The sequence below is a fragment of the Dipodomys merriami genome, unplaced genomic scaffold (assembly GCF_024711535.1).
Source record: "Dipodomys merriami isolate MVZ:Mamm:240054 unplaced genomic scaffold, mDipMer1.0.p SCAF_2, whole genome shotgun sequence".
Lineage (NCBI taxonomy): Eukaryota > Metazoa > Chordata > Mammalia > Rodentia > Heteromyidae > Dipodomys > Dipodomys merriami.
This window is the reverse complement of record NW_027203381.1, coordinates 120,805,814-120,825,861: the sequence shown is the minus strand read 5'-3', so window position 1 is coordinate 120,825,861 and position 20,048 is coordinate 120,805,814. Positions and strand designations below refer to the sequence as shown.

The window sequence follows — 20,048 nt, the reverse complement described above, 5'->3', positions numbered from 1 at the left end:
CCAGGGACCCAGCCCCACCGACGGAGTGAGAGCAGAGCCCACCTCGCGCTCCGGCGCCCACCAGACCCCCAACCTCAGCCACGGCCCCAAGAGAACAGATCAGCAGCAGCTACACTCTCCGGCAACAAGCCTGGGAACCCTCCACCTCAGAGCCCCAGCCGGCCCACGGAGGGACCAGGCCAGGCCGCCCGGAAGGCGCACACTCCACTCCCACAAAGCCAGACACAGCACAGGCTCTGCTCCAGAGCTGCCCGCCACCTCACGCACACTCCACCAACAGCAGAAACAATGCTGCTCTTGTAAGGCGTTTATTTTGTGGGGAGCTCAAGGTGGGTGATCTTGAATTCATGATCCTTCTGTCTCATGTAGCTGGGATTACAGGCGTGCATCACCACACCCACTGTGGGTAGAATTCCACCTCAGGAGTGTCAATTTCTGATCCAACAGTCATCATACACAGGCCTTAGCTCAAGGAAGGAATACTCTCGAAGCTAGCAGAGAGCTCAGGAGCATGCCCAGGTACTCTGCCTTTATTCAGCCCAATGCAGATGAGCCGTGCAGCCCGGCTCCAGCTTGTCCAGGACTGGCCTGGTGGCCTGGTCCCTCCCTGCCTTCCAGTGTGCGCTTCCGCTTCCTCTCTGGCTGCTGCACGCCGGCCTTCTTCGCTCTGGCACCTAGCAGCTGCCGAGGCTTCTTCCTCCTTTCCCCGTGAGCCCCTCTCCGGCGGCCAGCCTCTGCCTGCTCTGCAGGCCTGCTCCTCTTCCCGCTCCTCTTCCTCTTGGTCTCCATGCCTGGGTCAGGACTCAGAGCCTCCTCCTCTCCTTCCCCTGGTGAAGCCGCCCAGCTGTGAGCGCACGCCAGCCCCCAGCCAGAGCAGTGGGCAAGGGTGCTCACGCCAGGGTGGACAACGTGGACAGTGCCGTGCCCCCAAGCCCAGGCCCCAGGGAGGACTGAGACTCCAGAAAGAGGACAGACCGGGGCGGGGGGGGGGGGGGGGGGGCGTGGAACCAGTGTGGTCCAGGGAGTGGCTGAGGTGACTGGCCAGAGCCCAGGCGCTGACTCCCAGGCCCCCAGAGGGACCCAGCAGCTCTCCACGGGGGGGGGGGGGGGGGGGGGGGGCAGGGAAGACTTTCCGACCCGGCCAGGGGCACCCCCCCCCCCACCGCCTGGGCAGAACACACCCCCCTCCACACAGAGGGCGGGACGCCGCCAGGCAGAGCACAGGCCCCTGCAGGGCAGTTCCAGCGGTGGCAGCCTCCAACCCATGAGTGGTGGGAGCCCCCAGGTGCCCACCAGGGGGGACAGCGAGGCTGCTCCCCTGCCTCCCCTGCCTCCAGGCCTACCTCCCTCCGGGGGGGATCTGGGCAAACTCTTCTTCTTCTTCTTCTTCTGCTTCCGCTTACGCCTCCCTTCTAGTAGCTTCTTGTAGGCTCTCTCCGGGACGTCGTCCTCAGGGAAGCTGCCTGGGAAGGCGAGGTGGGCTGGGCGCATGTGCACAGGGCCGCAGCACTGCACAGGGTGACCCAGGCCAGAACCAACCCGTCCAGTACCCATCCTTCACACCACGCCACCCCAAGGCCAATTCCTGGAGCTATATAAGGCCAAGGTCTACAACGGCCTGGGCTGGGCGTGAGGAGACGCAGGCAGGAATGAGGCCACACCCTGGCAGGCCCCTGTGCCCTGAGAAGCCAGGCCAACAGGCACACGTGCGACCACCTGCACCCACAGATGCTCATGTTTGCCTTGTGTGATTGTGGCTAAGAATCCCAGGCTTCTCTGCCATGCTGGCTTTGAACAGGCCTCCTCAGAGCTCAGCCTGCCGAGTAGCTACGCTTACGGGCATGCGCCACTGGCAGGCGGCATCGTACATGTATTTTAGGCATCAGGATAGGTGAGCTGGGGGGTGGGCGTAACAGACAAGGTGTCATCCATGGCATCTGCAGCTGCTGCATAAATGCCCTTCGGCTTGGCTGCAAAACCTGCCAAAACCTCCAGGGAGCTTGTGCACGTCAAGTAAGTATACACCACACCAGAACCTCGACACCTTCCCTCCCCACCCCCCAGGCCTGTGATGGATGCATGCCTGTGACACCTCTGTGCAAATGGAGAAGGCTGGTGGCATCCCGCGGCCCCACCCTGCTCCCCCAGAGACCATTCGCACCATGATACGATGTGCATTCGCGCACGCGCACACACACACACACACCCCCGTGGGTGGCCACTCAAGTGTCCAACCCGATCCTCACCTCCAGCCAGCTCCTGAAACCTGTAAGAGAAGACAGACACTGTGAGCAATAGCCGGGCTCTGCGGGGGGACACACGGGGGGACACACGAGTGGCAGTGGACAGAGCTGCGGGGCCTGCAGACACCCCCTGCAGAGGGCAAGCAGCCTGCGCTCCCGCCCACCCCACTGCCGCCACTGGAGGACAGCGCCCAGAAAGCGTGCGAGGCACAGGCAGCCGGCCTGCACCGGCTTCAACTCACTTCCGGATCACTTTGTAGAGCCGCTTCCTGTTCTGGGAAGGGATGCTCTCCTGACTGGCCAGCTCGAACAGTCTGTTAGCAACTGCCTCGTAGTCAAACTGTTTCAGAGAGACGTGGCGTGGGGGGGAGCGGGGGGAGGGGGAGCGGGGCGCGAGGTCAGCCGCCTCCCCAGACCATGACCATGCAGGCCTCCCAGGTGGGAAGGTCCTGGGTCCAGCACTGGCTTCTCTGCTCAACCATGATGCCATGTGCTGTCCTAACCCTTCTGGACAAATGGCACTGCAGCCGGGACGCGCCACGCTGCTGCAGGGCAGCACAGCCTAGCCCAGCCCACAGGCACGGCACCTACGGCCTCAGCCCGCCTAACCTCTGCCAGAAACGGCAGCACCAGCGCAGTCACGGGCACATTTAAAGCCCCGTAACACAACCCGACAGGGAGAGGGGGAAGGTAACCCAATGCCGCCGTTTCAGCCAAGGGACCAAACCTTCCTTGACGGGCGTGACAATTCCCACCTGCCGCGTCACGTACTGGCCACTTAACACAGCCACCTCACTGAAGCCCAGCGTGCCCACGAGGGGCCAAATGCCAGGGGAGGAGGCACCAGACGCCGCAGGAAGCACAGGATGCCACGAGGCGAAGTCGGGCCTGGCTTCTGTGCACCTCAACATCTGGCTCCCGTGGACAAACAGACGGAGGGACCCCCCTCCCCTCCGCCCCTTGGCCTACCTGAAGTACGGGGCCGGTGTTCTCCCCGTCCTCTCCCGTCTGCCCCTTGCCCACCTCAGGGTCAGCCCTACGGGTGGAGCCTAGAACAAGAGACCAAGGAACCCACAGCTGCATCGTGTATGCGACTCCAGAGCCAGCCTGGGCACCCAAGGCCCCGTGTGCCTTGCGTGTCAGGGAGCATGGCCAGATGGCCCAGGATGTCTTGCAAGGTGCCTGTGCCATCGGAGGCCTTCATGAAGGCAGCAGAGTGAGGGCCGAAAGCCCAGCCTCAGGTAGACCCTTTTGGCACCAGATCCAACAGTGAACAGAGGACCTGAGTCAAGGCTCCAGACACAGCCAGGCCACGGCCACCGCTGCTGGCCCTGTACAGCCATTTAGAAGCAGTGCATTTGGCTGTGCCTTTACCCTCCCCGCTGAGTCAGGCACGACCGCGGCCTGGGGCAGAGCGGCCATCAGAGCACAGCTTCCATCCCAAAGGGGTGGGGCCAGGAAGGAGGACCAGAGAAGTGACTTATGGAAGGCAACAAGGCAGAAGGCTGTGGTACAGCACTCGCCTTGCACGCGCAAAGCCCTGGGGTCCAGGCCCAGGCCCCAAAAGCAGAAATATGTACGTTAGGTGTCCAGAGAATGACAGGGAGACAGAGACCCAGGGGCAAGGTACCCAGGCTGCTGGGTACCCGAGCAGCCCGTGCCATGTGTGGGAGCTGCGAGTGGCGAGCACGCACAGCGGGGCTGAGACAGGTTCAGGGAGCAGAGGAGACGTGCGCTGTCAAGTACTGTGAGCCAGGCACCGGCGGCTCACTCCTGTAATCCCAGCTGCTCAAGAGGCTGAGATATAGAGGCTCAGTTTGAAGCCAGCCTGGGCAGAAAAGTCCTCAAAATTAAATCTCCACTTAACCAGCCAACATGTTAGACTGGAGGTGTGGCTAAGTGGCAGAGCATAGCCATGAGCAAGGAAGCAGAGCAAGAGCTCAAGGCCCGCATTCAAGCTTCATTTACCAGTACACACAGGCGTACACACACACACACACACACACACAAAGCTTCATTACCAGTACACACAGGCGTACACACACACACACACACAAAGCTTCATTACCAGTACACACAGGCGTACACACACACACACACACACACACAAAGCTTCATTACCAGTACACACAGGCGTATACACACACACACAGGCGTATACACACACACACACACAAAGCTTCATTACCAGTACACACAGGTGTACACACACACACACACACACACACACACACACACACACACACACACACACACACACACACACACACACACACACACACGCGCAGTCTTCCGCTTCTGGGCCACAGTGGACTACGGGTAGAAGAGCCGCAGGACTGGCGGGAGGCAGTGAGACCCACCATCGGGAGCTCCGGGGCTGGCCGGGCCGGTCCTGGAGGCGGTGTGTGTGCTGGGGTCCTCACCTGCAGACAGGCTCCTGGATGGCGTGTCCTGTCCACGCTCAGCCTCAGCACCATCATCATCATCATCGTCATCGTCGTCGTCATCGCCAGCCGAGCCCTCATCCTCTCTGCTCTGCGCATCCAACTCGCTCATCAGGTCTTCGATGGCCAGCGGGGCCTGCTCCACGATCGCCTCCAAGATGCCCCGGGTGATGTTGTGCAAGACCAGGGAACTGAGGGCAGGCAGCGCACACGGCCCGTCGTGCGGGGCTCAGATCCCCGGGCAGCACCACCCCACCACGCCCCACAGCCCCGGCGGCCACACTCACTCCTGCGTGCAGGCGGCAATCCTGCAGAAGGGGTCGATGAGCTGCAGGTTCTGGTCCGCGGTGAGCTGAGGGGAAGGACACAGGAGAGGTGGGCGGGGTCAGCCCTGGGCACAAGCACGGGGCCCGCCGGCCGCGGTCGGCGCCTCACCTCTGCAGCGCCCACTTTGCTCAGCTCCTCCAGGAAGATCTCCAGGAAGTGGCTCTTCACCCCATTGGGGGCCTCGCTGTCCGGGTGCAGGATCTCAGTGGTCAGCAGATCTAGCAGCTGCTCAACCAGTCTGAGGAAGAGAGAGGACAAGTACAGAAGCAGGCGTGGGGGACACAGGTCCCGGGAGCCCCTGCTCCCTACGACCCAGGGCCTGGGGAGAACACACCGCCCCTTCCACACTGCAGGTGAACCCCGTGGATCGTCCCTGCAGCACAGAGAAGTCCCGCAGCCACAGGGTTATGAGGCCACACTGCACCCTGCGCAATCACACAGTTTGTCCCTGTCCCATGGAGAAAGGCTCCACCCCCTGCAAGTGGTCCTCTCTGTCCCTGGGGGCAGGTACCGCCTGGGCAGACGTGTTGGGTGAGGACAGTGTCCAGCAGGGTTGATGCCACAGGCCACCTGACATATCCCAGGACCGCTGCACGGAGCCCTGGCTCCACTCCATGCAGGCAGTAGAGGTACGCCACTGCTCTTCCGGGCACCCAGGGCTGGGTCGGAGCCCAGAGAGCACTAGATAGGAAGCAATCTAGGTGCACCCCAAACTAGAGTGCTGACAGTGCAAACTCCCACCTGGGACTGGGAAGGGCTTTTCCCAAAGCCCCTCAACGGCATCTACAACAGAAAACACCGAGGTGCTATCAGCCTCAGAAAGAAGGAACAGAGGCCAATCTGGTGCAAAACCAAGAGACAGATGCCCAAAGGCCAGCAGGAGACACCCCTGGGGGAGGGAAGAGACCAAGGGTCTTCCCAAGACTCTCATGGCAGCTACTCAGGAGGCTGAGATCTAATGGATCACGGTTCAAAGCCAGCCCAGGCAGAAAAGTCCATGAAACTCTTATCTCCAATAAACCACAGAAAACCGGAAGTGGTGCTGTAGTTCAAATGGTAGAGTACTCGCCTTGAGCTGAAGAGCGCAGGGACAGTGCCCAGGCCCAGAGTTCAAGCCCCACAACCGACCAAAAAAAAAAAAAAAGCCTTCACTGCCCTGCACTGGTGCTCACAGCTACACTTTAGCTACTCAGAGAGCTGAGATCTAAGGAGGACAGTTTGAAGCCAGCCTGGGGCAGAAAAGTCCACGAGACTCTCATTTCCAATTAACCAGTAAAAAGCTGGAAATGGAAGTAGAACACCAGCCTTCAGTAGAAAAACCCAAGTGAGAGCAAAAAGCCCTGAGTTCAAGCCCCAGTGCCGACACAAAAAGAAACAAATGCTTTCACTTCCAGTATCTTTAGAGGTACAACATCTCCCTACAAGAGAAAGTGTGTGCTTCCGCACTGCCTGAGCCCCCTCGCTGGGCGACTCACCGCTCTTCCCATCCTCCACTCTTCACAGCCTTGAAGGACTCGTTCAGGACCATCCGCATGAGCTTGGGCACAGAAGGACTCAGTTAGTAGCAGCACAGCACAGCCTACCAAAGCCTTTGGGAAGGGAGGGGAGGGGAGGGAAGTGGAAGGGGGGGAAGGAGGGAGGGGAGGGAAGTAGAGTGAAGAGGAGGGAAGGACGTGAAGTAGAGGGGAGGGGTTTTCCTTCCTCCACAGATAAACACCACATGTCCACTGCAGGTCAGATCACAGGAAAAAGGGACAACAAGGACATGCAGCCTGGCAGCCTGTGTAGGAGCTCGTGCGCAGCCGGAGCCCCGCTCCTGGCACCCTGTGGGCCTGCAGTGTGCCCCGTCCCGTTCCTCAGAGGGTCAACCCAGAACCAGGCCCAGTGGCTGAACTGGGCTACAGAGGGACAGGGACAGGTCTTGCAGATCAACAGCTTTTGCTGGACCCCAGCATTCACCCAGCTATGCCATCTCAGCATGGGGACTTTGCTCAGGACCACGTCTTGCAGAATGACACGCATACAGGTGGCACCTGGCTGGGCCCACCTCGTGTCCCCCTGACACTCCACAGCCTGCGCCTCTCACGCCAGGCAGGCCTTACTCTGAGAGTGAGTACCCGTGCACCCACCCTGGCCACCCAGGCCTGGTCTGGGGAGGCACCTTGTGCCCTGGTGTTGCTGGCCACAGCCCCTCAGGCATTGTCCCCAAGGTTCACTGCCGACTCCACCAGGAGGCGCTGTCAACTCCACTTATGCACTTTGGGGACGACACCTGCTGGGCTTGGACGGGGACCACTGAGCTCAGGCCTGGGTGTACGCCCTCACCATGTAGAACTTGTCCAGGCGCAGTCTGTCGATGCCGGCCCACTCTCGGTTCATGGTCTGCCAAAAGGCCTGTAAGAACAGGTGCCCTAGAAAGAGAGCCCAGTTAACACCATAGCGGGCGGGTGGTGGGGGGAGATGGGCGTGGTGCTATGGAGAGACGCAGTCACCGATGGGATGGGGGCAACGTTCCCCAAGAAGTGCCAGCTTCTCAGAAGGCAGGCAGCCTGGCCTTTCCCAGCTTGTGCACTGGGCTAGACATGAGGCCAGCAATGGGGCTGGGGCTGGGGGTTAACGGCACAGCACTCCCCCTAGCACGCACAAGGCTCTGCGTTCAATCTCTAGTACTTCAAGTAACAAATCAGTAACCTAAGTCTTGCTTTAGGCATTGCAGAGAGAACACAGCATAGCTCAGCAAAATTGCCACGGTGTTTTCCCAAAAAGGCTCAGCGGAGCTAGGCACCTGTCATCCTAGCTGCTCAGAAGGTTGAGATCTGAGGATCTCACTTCAATGCCAGCCTGAGTAGTAAAATCCATGAGACTCATCTCCAATTAACCACCAGAAATCTGGAAGTGGAACTGTGGCTCAAGTGGTAGAGTACTTGCCTTGAGCTGAAGAGCTCAGGAGCAGTGCCCAGGCCCAGAGTTCAGGACCACTGACAAAAAAAAAAAAAAAAAAAACAGGCACAGAGGGAACAATATGGACAGCAAGAGAAGTGGGAACGGGGCCGTGTGCCCCGGCGGGCTGGGCTGAGGCCCCCGGCTGCAGCGGGACTGGCAGGAGGGGTCATGGAGGCAGCATGACTGATTGCTCCTACCCCAGATACAGAATCAACAATCAGACAAAGACCACCAGGGGCCTGTGCGAGGCCCCAGCTTCTATCCCTCACATCTCAAACACCCAAAAAGAGAGACTGAGACAGATTCTCACAAACTGTGTGCTCACCACTGTCTACGATGCAAGGAGAAGCCACACCCACAGCACGGGCCCACTGTCCCTCATCAGGGCTGCCCTCAGCCCAAGATGCAGCCCCACAGCTGGGCTTCACTGGACCAGCGTATGGACATCAGGACATTTAAAGGCTGCCGGAGGAGTCCAACGACTGGGCAAGGTGAGAACTACTCATCTTGGTCAGAAAAAAACGAAGGAGTTACGCCCAATACTCACGGCTACCAGGTCTAAAATGCAGTCTAATTCTACACTACCACACTAGCTTTTCCTTTGCACTGTAGAATGCAGGACCCCGCCTGTCATTCCAAAGCTGAATCTATATCTAAGCAAGCACAGGCAGAGCACTGGGAGTACATTCTACCCAGGATGTGCAACTCCAGGTCTTGGAACATAAAGGTCTGTGTTGTGTGCCTTTGAGCCTAGGAGACTCTGGCCACTCACAAAGGAACTTGCTTAATTTCAGCTGTGTGTACTCACGTGCCTCAGTGGTCTGAAATGCATGAATGAGCTGGGCAATGGTCTTTCCCAGTTCTTCCTGTGCAAGAAAGAACAAAAACTCCCTCAGATCCTGAAGCATGTTGCACACAGTGGGTCAACACACCACTGTCCATTCACTCAGCAAAGAGAACTGGCCTCTCAGGGCTCGGCCTAAGGAACCAGTTTTCTGCTTCTCCACTAAAGCCAGGACAATGACCACCCCATAAACAACAGCAGTCACCACCAGCCCGGGTCACTCAGGCTGTGTCCTGTCCCAGGAGCTGTGGGATAGCAGGGGCATGGGAGAAATGGAAGCCATGGGACACAGCCACCTCGCATCAGGAAGCAAGGCTAACCACATCCAGGTGTGCATGTCTCCTGGTATCAAGCATCACTGGAAACATTTGCTACAAGGAAGGCTCCAGAACCTCCTCTTGAGACAGTTGTTTAGCCGGCCTAGAACATGGCTTCTCTTTGTATGTAAGTTCCCCAGAAGCCTTTTATTCTGTCCCTTGAATTCTGTTATTTCAAGACTGTTTTCTCCAGGTTCTATAATCTCCATGCCTGTAACCCTAGCTACTCGGGTGGCTGAGATCTAAGACGAAGTCTGGAGCCTGTCCAGGCAGATAAATCCATGAAACTATGTCCAGTTAACCAGCAGAATGCCAGAAGAAAAGGTACGGCTCATGTAGTAGAGTGCCAGCCTTAAGCGGAAAAAGCCAAACAAGAGAGGGGTCCTGAGTTCAAGTCCCAGTAACAGCATGCACACAGGCAGGCACGCACACACAACTGGATTTCAACCAAATCAGGACACTCATGAAACCCACCTGACCTGCAGGGCCTGCTGCCACTGTCACCATGGTAACAAGCCATGCTAGTCCTCAGCCAGTGCCACCAAAGGCAGGACCCTGGCAGCTGCCAGAACAGGCAGGTTCTGTTGCGCGGCCCTCTCCAGCACCGCTGGCCCTGCTATGTGGTCAGCCATGTGCTCGAGTCCTCCATCCACTCTTCCCCGATGCTCACCTGCAAGAGCGGCTTGTCCTGCATCCACATGCAGTAGAACAGCCCCTTCCATATCTTCAGCAACTCGTCGTGTGTGAAGCCACCTGCACGGTAACAGCAACGTTAGACTAGAGGACTCCTGAGCGTGACCGGGGGAACTCTGGACCTGGCAGGCCGCGGGGGACACTGCGCCCCCCCCGCAGGCCTGCAGCTCTTCCCCATGCCTTCACACCCCGACAATAGGCAGAACCCAGGCGGGGTGAGTGAGCAGGGCAGCGAAGGCAGTGGCAACTGGCAGCAGAGGGCCTCTGCCCACGGCTTCGCGTCAGGCGGCCGATCAGCTAGGCTAGCCAAGGAGGGAGGTAGCCGAGATCCCTGCTGAGCTTCCCGATGCCAGGTGGAGGCCCTGTTTCCAGGGGCTTGGACCGGACTGTGTGTGGCGAGAACGCGCAGATGACTGGGGCTGAGAACCGAGGGCGCAATGCGCACGGAGCCCGGAGCCCGTTCTCGGCCCGCGTGGGGCTGGGGCGAATTCGAGAGCTAGCGCCAAGCTACCAACGGCGGTGAGGGCCAGGGCGGACTGCTGGGGTGCGGGCTGAGGGGCGGGCTCCAGGAGGTGTGCGCGCGCGGGGAGGGAGGTGTGCGTGCGTGGGGAGGGAGGTGTGCGCGCGCGGGGAGGGAGGTGTGCGTGCGTGGGGAGGGAGGTGTGCGCGTGCGTGGGGAGGTGTGCGCGCGTGGGGAGGGAGGTGTGCGCGCGGGGAGGGAGGTGTGCGCGCAGGGAGGGAGGTGTGCACGCGGGGAGGGAGGTATATGCGCGTGGGGAGGGAGGTGTGCTCGCGTGGGGAGGGAGGTGTATGCGCGTGAGGAGGGCGGTGTGCGCGCGTGGGGAGGGAGGTGAGCGCGCGTGGGGAGGGAGGTGTGCGTGCGTGGGGAGGGCGGTGTGCGCGCCGGGGAGGGAGGTGTGCGCGCGTGGGGAGGTGTGCGCGCGTGGGGAGGGAGGTGTGCGCGCGTGGGGAGGGAGGTGTGCGTGCGTGGGGAGGGCGGTGTGCGCGCGTGGGGAGGGCGGTGTGCGCGCGTGGGGAGGGAGGTGTGTGCGTGGGGAGGGAGGTGTGTGCGTGGGGATGTGTGCGCGCGTGGGGAGGGATGTGTGCGCGCGTGGGGAGGGAGGTGTGCGCGCGTGGGGACGTGTGCGCGCGTGGGGAGGGAGGTGTGCGCGTGGGGAGGGAGGTGTGCGCGTGGGGAGGGAGGTGTGTGCGTGGGGAGGTGTGCGCGCGTGGAGAGGGAGGTGCGCGCGTGGGGAGGGAGGTGTGCGCGCGTGGGGAGGGAGGTGCGCGCGTGGGGAGGGAGGTGTGCGCGCGTGGGGAGGGAGGAGCGCGCGTGGGGAGGGAGGTGTGCGCGCGTGGGGAGGGAGGTGTGCGCGTGGGGAGGGAGGAGCGCGCGTGGGGAGGGAGGTGCGCGCGCGTGGGGAGGGCGGTGTGCGCGCGTGGGGAGGGAGGAGCGCGCGTGGGGAGGGAGATGCGCGCGCGCAGCGGAGGAAGGTGCGCGCACGCGGCGGGCCTGGCAGCAGGACCCGCCCGCCCGCCCGCCGGCCCGGCTCCGGCCTCGGCCTACCTGCGGCCCGCTGGGTCCGGGCGACGATGTACTTCCGAAGCTTGCGCACCGCGCGGTCCCGGGTCACCTGCTCGTTCCCCGCCAGGCGCTGCGCCAGCTGGATCTCGGGCGGGAGCTGCACTCGCGACACCATGGCGTCGGCGCGGGGCCCACGGGACCCGACGCTCCGGTGACGTCACGCGCGCGGCGTCACAGGCCCGCGACGCCGCCGGCGTGCGCGCCACCGCCGCCCCGCGGCTGCGCCTCGCTACGGCGGCCCCGCGGGGAGGCGCGCGGCTGAGGCCGCCTCGGGGCGCCGCCGCCCGCCCGGAGCGAGCCCCAGCTCCATTTCCAGCCTTTTCTGTGTATGTGGTACTGAGGAATGGAACCTGGGCTTCATGCATGCTAGGCAAGCACCCTCCGTTAAGCCACATTCACAGCCTGACCATTTTATTTTTGAAGTCTTGGTTTACTGAGACAGGCAAGGAATTGTGCTCTGGGCGACCTTCTCTTTGCCAGGCACAGGGATGAGAGCTGGCAAGCAGCTTCCCCTCGCCTGCCTGTCTCAGCTTTGCCCACACAGCTAACCCGCAGTACACAGCCTTGCCCATTCTTACTGAGGTGGCTTTGTCTGCCTCCACAGGTGTTCCCCTCCTACTAGTAACACGGGGGCACCTGTGACTCAGCTCCAACAGGCAGCAACCTGACTTCCAGGGACTTTCACCCAGGGCGTTAGAAGATATGGCCACACAGCCTGAGTCAGGATCTTGTATAGCAGGTGTACCCAGAAATCAGCTGCCCCAGTGTGGCACAAAAAAACTGCTGGATGAACATGGCTGAGGTGTTTCCTTTTTTCTTTTTCTTTTGGTTGGTTGTGGGGCTTGAACTCTGGACCTGGGCACTGTTCCTGCACTCTTCAGCTCAAAGCGAACACTCTACCACTTGAGCCACAGCACCACTTCTGGTTTTCTGGTGGTTAACTCGAGATAACCTGCCCGGGCTGGCTTTGAACCGAGATCGGCCCGGAGCGGCCTGCACACCTCCTTCCGGACGGCGGCCTCGCTGCGCCTGAGATTGGAGGATCGCGGTTCAAAGCCAGCCCGGGCAGGAAACGCCGCGAGACTCATCCACGAACACCAGAAAACCGGAAGTGGATGGGCTGGGAAGGTGGCTCAGTGGTAGAGCACTTGCCTTGCGTGCTCGAGGCCCTGGGTTCGATTCCTCAGCACCACATAAGCAAAAAGAAACCTGGAAGTGGCGCTGTGGCTCAGTGGTAGAGCGCTCGCCTTGAGCTGAAGAGCTGAGGGACAGCACCCAGGCCCAGAGTTCGGGCCCCACGACCGATGAGAGCTACGGGGAGGGAGGGGTGAGAGATGCCCGACCACGCACAGAACACCAGGCAGACGGAGCTCCTGCACCCCGCCGTGAAAGTCGCTTGGGGGACATAGCGAAGAGAGGTTAGACGGTAGGGCAGAAAGGTCGGGCGGTGTGGGCCTGTTGAAGACGGCCCCAGGCTTGCCGACCTGCTAGAAGTGCTCACAGGCTCTTTGTTACTGGACCCTGCTGGCCTCCGGCCAGGGCAGGCCACGGGAGACGGAGGACAGTCGTCCAAAGTTGAAGTTGCCCCGTGGGTGGAAGATGGGTGGCAGTGGCTTGTGGCCAAATGAGCAAATCTGATCCTAATCAGCTTGTCTATTCAGGAATTGTCAGTTCTGGAAATCTTAAGGCTCATTATTAGTCATAAGACACTGTTCATTTCTGCAGATCAGAAACAGATGAGGGGGAAATAGAAAGTAGCTGCTGTTAACTCGTGTAGTTTTTAAATTTTTATTTTTATTGTTATTATAAAGGTGATGTTCAGAGGAGTTAGTTATGTAAGTCAGATGTTTCGTTTTTTTTTTTTTTTGTTTTTTGGTCGGTCATGGGGCTTGAACTCTGGGACTGAGCGCTGTACCTCAGCTCTTCAGCTCAAGGCCAGTGGTATACCACTTGAGCCACAGCATCACTTCTGGTTTTCTGGTGGTTTATTGGAGATCAGAGTCTCACAGCATTTCCTGACCGGGCTGGCTTTGAACTGTGATCCTCAGATCTCAGCCTCCTGAGTAGCTAGATCGATAGGCGTGAGCCACCAGTGCCCGGCTAATGAGTAATTTCTTTGTGGACAATGTCACCCCTTCCCTTGCTTTCTCCCAGCTTTTCTCTCCCATCCCAACCTACAAGTTGTATAGTTTATTTTCAACATAGTGTCTAGTGAGTACCACTGGATAGTTCTTTAATTAGCATATATTAGTTACAGGAGGAATTTCATTAGGATATTTTCATCCATGTATACAATGTATTCCAACCAATCTTTATCATGTTCCCTACTCTACTTTCACTTTTTTTTTGGGGGGGTCTGGTCATGGGGCCTGAACTCTGGGCCTGGGCGCTGTCCCTTAGCTCTTCAGCTCAAGGCTAGTGCTCTACCATTTGAGCCACAGTGCCACTTCCGGCTTTTTTCTTTTTGCGTATGTGGTGCTGAGGAATCAAACCCAGGGCCCCAGGCATGCAAGGCAAGCGCTCTACCACTGAGCCACCTTCCCAGCCCCTTTTTCACTTTCTAAATCTTTTTTTTTTTTTCTGGTCCTGGGGTTTGAACTATATGCTTGGGTGCAGTACCTGAGCTTCTTTTGCTCAAAGCAAGTGTTCTACCACAGCACCATTCCTGGCTTTTTGAGTAGATTCTTGGAGATAAGAGTCTTTCCTTCCCAGGCTGGCTTGGAACCATGATCCTTAGATCTCAACCTCCTAAGTAGCTAGGGTCACAGGTCTAAGCCACCAGCACCTAGCTCCTAAAACAATTTCAATAGGTATAAGGCATTTTCACACATGAAAACACTTCAGCTGCCAGGCACCGGTGGCTCACATCTGTCATCCTAGCTACTCAGGAGGCTGAGATCTGAGGATCTCGGTTCAAAGCCAGCCCGGGCAGGTTATCTCGAATTAACCACCAGAAAACCAAAAGTGGTGCTGTGGCTCAAGTGGTAGAGTGTTCGCTTTGAGCTGAAGAGTGCAGGAACAGTGCCCAGGTCCAGAGTTCAAGCCCCACAACCAACCAAAAGAAAAAGAAAAAAGGAAACACCTCAGCCATGTTCATCCAGCAGTTTTTTTGTGCCACACTGGGGCAGTTGATTTCTGGGTACACCTGCTATACAAGATCCTGACTCAGGCTGTGTGGCCATATCTTCTAACGCCCTGGGTGAAAGTCCCTGGAAGTCAGGTTGCTGCCTGTTGGAGCTGAGTCACAGGTGCCCCTGTGTTACTAGTAGGAGGGGAACACCTGTGGAAGCAGACAAAGCCACCTCAGTAAGAATGGGCAAGGCTGTGTACTGCGGGTTAGCTGTGTGGGCAAAAGCTGAGACAGGCAGGCGAGGGGAAGCTGCTTGCCAGCTCTCATCCCCGTGCCTGGCAAAGAGAAGGTCGCCCAGAGCACAATTCCTTGCCTGTCTCAGTAAACCAAGACTTCAAAAATAAAATGGTCAGGCTGTGAATGTGGCTTAACGGAGGGTGCTTGCCTAGCATGCATGAAGCCCAGGTTCCATTCCTCAGTACCACATACACAGAAAAGGTTGGAAATGGAGCTGGGGCTCAAGTGGTAGAGTGCTGGCCTTGAGCAAAGGGCAGCTTGGGGACTGCGTCCATGCCCCGAGACTGGCAAAAATAAATAAATGGTCAATTCAAAGATCTTTTTTTTTTTTGGGTTGGTCAGTCGTGGGTCTTGAACTCTGGGCCTGGGCGCTGTCCCTCAGCTCTTCAGCTCAAGGCTAGCGCTCTACCACTTGAGCTACAGCGCCACTTCTGGTTTTCTGGTGGTTTATTGGAGATAGGAGTCTCACGGTCTCTCCTGCCCGGGCTGGCTTTGAACCGCGATCCTCAGATCTCAGCCTCCTGAGTAGCTAGGATGACAGGCGTGAGCCACCGGCGCCCAGTCCAAGAAGTTACCTTAAGGAAAGTGAATGCCCGGACAGATGTGTCAGAATGTCCCTCACGGAGTTTCGAAGCAGCTTCCCGGCCCCGCGTCCACCCACAGCGGCTGGAAACCAGCAGGGGTCGGAGGGGGGCGCTACAGGCGCTCACGGGGTAAGAGGACAGCAGGCCGGCCCCCGGGGCCCCGGAGCTGGGCCCGGCCCCCCGCGCCCGCCCTGGGCCCGGGCACACCGAGGGCCTCCGCCCGAGGAGCCGCCCCAGCGGGGAGCCGCCCGGGGCCGGAAGCGCGGGCGGGCCCCGCCCCGACGGAAGCCCCGCCCCGGGGCGTGGCCGGCAAGGGGTCTTGCGGCCCCGCGTCCCCGCGCCACTGTCACGGGTTCTGCTCCGCCCGGGTCTGAGTCCGCGCCGCCGCCCCGCCGCCGCCCCGCCGCCCCGCCGCCGCCATGATGATGTGCGGAGCGCCCTCCGCCACCCGGCCGGCCACCGCCGAGACCCAGAAGCTCGCCGACCAGGTGAGCGAGGCCCGGGCCCGCCGGGCCGGGGCGGACGCTCGCCCTGCGCTGCGCTCCCGGCCCGCGCCGCGTCCGCCCCGGCCGGGAAGGCAGCCCAGCCCGGCACTTCCGCCGGAGTCGGTGGGGCCCGGGAGACGGGGTGGGGGGAGGAAGAGGAAGAGGGGAGACGGACGGACGGACAGACGGTCGGTCTCAGGCGGTCCGCAGGGGTATCGCGGGAGTCCTCTGCTGTTCTTACTCCCTTGACATCCCCTCCAAAGGCAAGCCCGTCACCCCAGCACCTGGGAATCTGACGCGGGAGATCCAGAAACCCAGGACAGCCGAGCTACAGGAGAGACCTTGTCTCAAGATGTAAGAAGGCCGGGCGCCGGTGGCTCACGCCTGTCAGCCCAGCTACTCAGCAGGCTGAGATCTGAGGATCGCGGTTCAAAGCCAGCCAGGGCAGGAAAGCTCGTGAGACTCTTACCTCCACTAAACCGCTAGAAAACTGGAAGTGGCGCTGTGTCTCTAGCGGTAGAGCGCTCGCCTGGAGCTAAAGAGCACAAGGACAGCACCCAAGCCCAGAGTTCAAGTCCCACAACAAAAAAAGTCAAGATGAGTAAGATAGGACAGGCTGGGTGTGTGGCAGCGTGGAGGAACGTCTGCTTTCACAGAGTTAAAAACAACAAAAAACAAAACCAGCCGGGCGCTGGTGGCTCACGCCTGTAATCCTAGCTACTCAGGAGGCTGAGATCTGAGGATCGCGGTTCAAAGCCAACCCAGGCAGGAGAGACTGTGAGACTCCTATCTCCAATAAACCACTAGAAAACCGGAAGTGGCGCTGTAGCTCAAGTGGTAGAGCACTCGCCTTGAGCTGAAGAGCTGAGGGACAGTGCCCAGGCCCAGAGTTCAAGCCCCATGACCGACAAAAAAAAAAAAACAAAACAAAACAAAAAAAACCAGGCCAGATTGCAGAACCAGGTTCTGCCTCAGTTTCCCCATTTGCAACACAGTATCCTTATAGGTTGGATAAGTGGAAGGGGCTAGCAAGAGTTCCCAGAGTCAGCATACCACACTCCCTGTGATACTGTTGATTAACAAGGTTGAGATTCTTGGGCTGGGAAGGTGGCTTTGTGGTAGAGTGCTTGCCTAGCATGCATGAAGCCCTGGGTTCCATTCCTCAGTACTACAGACACAGAAAAAGCCAGAAGTGGCACTGTGGCTCAACGTGGTAGAGTGCTAGCCCTGAGTAAAAGAGGCTCAGGGACAGTGCCCAGGCCCTGAGTTCAAGCCATAACACTGGCAAAAAATAAAATTAAAAAAGAAAGCCAGGCCCACCAGTGGCCTATAGCAGCTACTCAGGAGGCTGAGACCTGAGGATCTTGAAGTTGATCATCTCCTCAAAGACAAAGATTCTAGAAAACAGAACTGGGTCAAAAATAAGTTTACTATTTGATTCAGAGTGAGTCAGCCTCTCTGTTGTAAAGAAGCCACCCTTTCCACCCCTACACATCCTGCCTACACCCCACCCACAAAGATCAACCTGCACACTGCATCATTGGAGGTAAGAGTCTCTCAGACTTTCCTACCTAGGCTGGCTTTGAATCGAGATCCTTAGATCTCAGCCTCATGAATAACTAGGATTATTGGTGTGGGCCACCAGCACCGGGCTTGAGATGCAGCTTTGAAAGGTGAAAGCTAAGAGTGTAGGTCAGTGGTAGAGCATGTGCTTTGAATGTACAAGGGATTGGATTCAATCCCTGACACAAAAAACCTAAACTGGACACCAGTAGCTCACATCTATACCCTACCTACTTAGGAGGCTGAGATTTGAGGATCATGGTTCAAAGCCAGCCTCAGCAGCAAAGTCTATGAAACTCTCCAATAAACTTCCAAAAAAGCCAGAGGTAGAACAGTAGCTCAAGTGGTAGAGCATTAGCCTTAAGCAAAAAAAGCTCAGGAACAGCACCTGAGCCCTGAGTTCAAACTGGCACCACACATTCACCAAAAGATGAGTTAAAAATGATACTCCGTGGGCTGGGAAAGTGGCTTAGTGGTAGAGTGCTTGCCTAGCATGCCTGAAGCCCTGGGTTCAATTCCTCAGTACCACATTCATAGAAAAGGCCGGAAGTGGCGCTGTGGCTCAATAGATAAAAGAGAACTAGCCTTGAGTACAGAGAGGCTCCGGGACAGTGCCTGAGTTCAAGCCCAGGACTGGTAAAAAAAATAAAAGTAAGTGGTACACAGTTCCAAATAAACTGCATGGTAAGTGAAAAAACACTAGTTATACGGTGATACCGTAAGAGAAAGGGTGAAGAACTAGTGGCACTAAACTTGGGTAGAACAGACATCTGTGGTTCACGCCTGTAATCATAGCTACTGAGGATGTGGAGATTGAGGATCGCTGTTGGAAGCCAGCCAGGGCAAGAAAGACCAGGAGACCCTATCCCCAGTTAACCACCAAAAAGCCAAAGTGGAGCAGTAGCCCAAGCGGCACAGTGCCAGCCTCGAGAGCAAAGCGCAGGGCCAGCGCCCGTAGGGGTGGAACTGGGAGGGGCCTGTTTGTCCTCCGTCACTGCGAGGTCACTGAGTCCCAGTCCTTGTCCTTCCGCACTCCCCCAGGTGAAACAAGAGCTGGAAGAGAAAGAAAACCGCAAGTTCTCCGTTTTCAAAGCTCTGTCTTTCAAGAGCCAGGTGGTGTCAGGGACGAACTACTTCATCAAGGTGGGTCTGGGGTTCTGGCCTGCCCTGGAGTGTGGTGCTCCAGGCACAGTGCCCATGGGCACTGTCCTTACAGGAGGAGCTGGGCGGGGCCCGGGGTGGGTGAGCTGGCCGCGCTGCGCACCGGCTTCCCGGGCAGGGGTGCCGTTACAGCTGAGCAGAGGTCTGTGGCAGCGGCCCCAGCCCTCCCAGGACTGAGACTCCTCTGCACCTGTCTCCCACCAGGTTGACGTGGGGGGTGAAGAATTTGTGCACCTGAAGGTGTTCCAGAGCCTGCCTCATGAAAACAAGCCCCCAGCCTTGTCCGCCTACCAGAGCAACAAGAGCCAGCAGGATGAGCTGGCCTATTTCTAGTCCCGCCATGCCAGGGGACCGGAAGGCAGTGTCGGGGTTGACCTCTGGGGTGCGGGCACCTGGCTGAGCAGCGTCTCTTACTTCTGTCCTGTCCTCAATTTCACTATTGATTTTCTTTCTCACAGTTAATGATCATTATTTTCAAAGTCAAATATATTTTTTAAAGTCAATACTGCCTTTTTTGGGGGGGGAGTAGAGTAGGGGGTTTGCACAGGGCTTGAACTCAGGGTCTGGGTGCTGTCTCTGAGCTTTTCTGCTCAAAGCTAGAGCTCCACCACTTGAGCCACAGGTCTACTTCCAGCTTTTTGGTGGTTAGTTGGATAGACTTTCCTTCCTGGGCTGGTTCTGAACCACCATCTTCAGGTCTCAGCCGCTCCAGTAGCTTGGATTACAGGCATGAGCCACCGGTGCCCAGCCCGTCTTCTTTATCTTGGAATTTCTTTTTGCCTTCATCTGAAGTCGGGGTGGCCCCTGGCACCGCCCGAGGCCTGCCAGCGGCCCCTGCTGCCTGGGAAGGAGGAGGCCGTCCCTCGCAGAGCAAGTGCCAGTCAGGGGCTGCCCAGGCTCCTCAGGCTGGCACCGCCGGGCGGCGGGCCCTGGCCCCCAGCCCGGCCTCCCCCTCCCCACCACGCACCGCCTCCCGCACTGTGTGTCCATTCCCACTCTGGCCACGCGAGGTGGCCCTGAGAGCTAAGGGTGTCCTCATGGCTGGGGGAGAGCCGGGCGAGGAGGGCTGCCGCAGGGCAGGCCGGGGGGCCGGGGGAGGCTGGGTTCTCCGCAGCTGGTCACCGGTAGAACCGGATGCACTTGGTGCAAGAGAAAACGGCAGGCCTGTTCCAGTCCGGGCCGCAGCCCCGGCCCCGGCCGCCCCTGGCTGGGCATAGCTCAGGACACCATCTCTCCTGCCCGTGCTCCCTCCCTTCCCGCAGCTGAGTGCCAGGCTGAGCAGAGCTGCACGAGTCACCTGTGGCTTCCACCCCTGAGCCAGAGTGCCTCCTTCCCCACCGCGACGCAGCCCTGCACCCTGCGAGGCGCTAGCTCATCCACCAGCGTCGGTCACACGCCCAAGCTTCCCGCCTTGTGGACAGCAGGTGTGCCCACGTAGCCAGGTGGCACTCTGGCAGGCCAGACCCCGGGGAGTGGGCCCGGCAGGGGTGCC

At 58.9% G+C, this 20,048-nt stretch overlaps 2 protein-coding genes across 3 annotated transcripts; one reads left to right on the top strand and one right to left on the bottom strand.

Moving 5' to 3' along the window:
- Positions 1–292: 292 nt before the first annotated feature.
- Rrp1 (ribosomal RNA processing 1) lies at positions 293–15,555 on the bottom strand. Of its 2 annotated transcripts, XM_070030788.1 has the most exons (14): positions 15,339–15,555; positions 11,379–11,493; positions 9,789–9,871; positions 8,766–8,823; positions 7,340–7,425; positions 6,490–6,551; positions 5,123–5,252; positions 4,975–5,039; positions 4,667–4,878; positions 3,213–3,292; positions 2,486–2,583; positions 2,247–2,266; positions 1,344–1,463; positions 293–827 (listed from the first exon to the last, which is right to left on the bottom strand). In XM_070030788.1, the coding sequence occupies exons 3-14, from the start codon at positions 9,816–9,818 to the stop codon at positions 535–537; spliced, it is 1,254 nt and encodes a 417-aa protein (XP_069886889.1). In that variant the 5' UTR covers positions 9,819–9,871; positions 11,379–11,493; positions 15,339–15,555; the 3' UTR covers positions 293–534. The 2 variants fall into 2 exon arrangements, with proteins under 2 accessions (XP_069886889.1, XP_069886888.1); XM_070030787.1 differs by lacking the exon at positions 15,339–15,555 and having other exon boundaries at positions 11,379–11,535.
- Positions 15,556–15,666: 111 nt separating this feature from the next.
- On the top strand, positions 15,667–19,059 carry Cstb (cystatin B). The gene is made up of 3 exons (XM_070030786.1): positions 15,667–15,835; positions 18,437–18,538; positions 18,761–19,059. Exons 1-3 carry the CDS (start codon positions 15,767–15,769, stop codon positions 18,887–18,889), a joined length of 300 nt encoding a protein of 99 aa, XP_069886887.1. The 5' UTR covers positions 15,667–15,766; the 3' UTR covers positions 18,890–19,059.
- Positions 19,060–20,048: the final 989 nt, after the last annotated feature.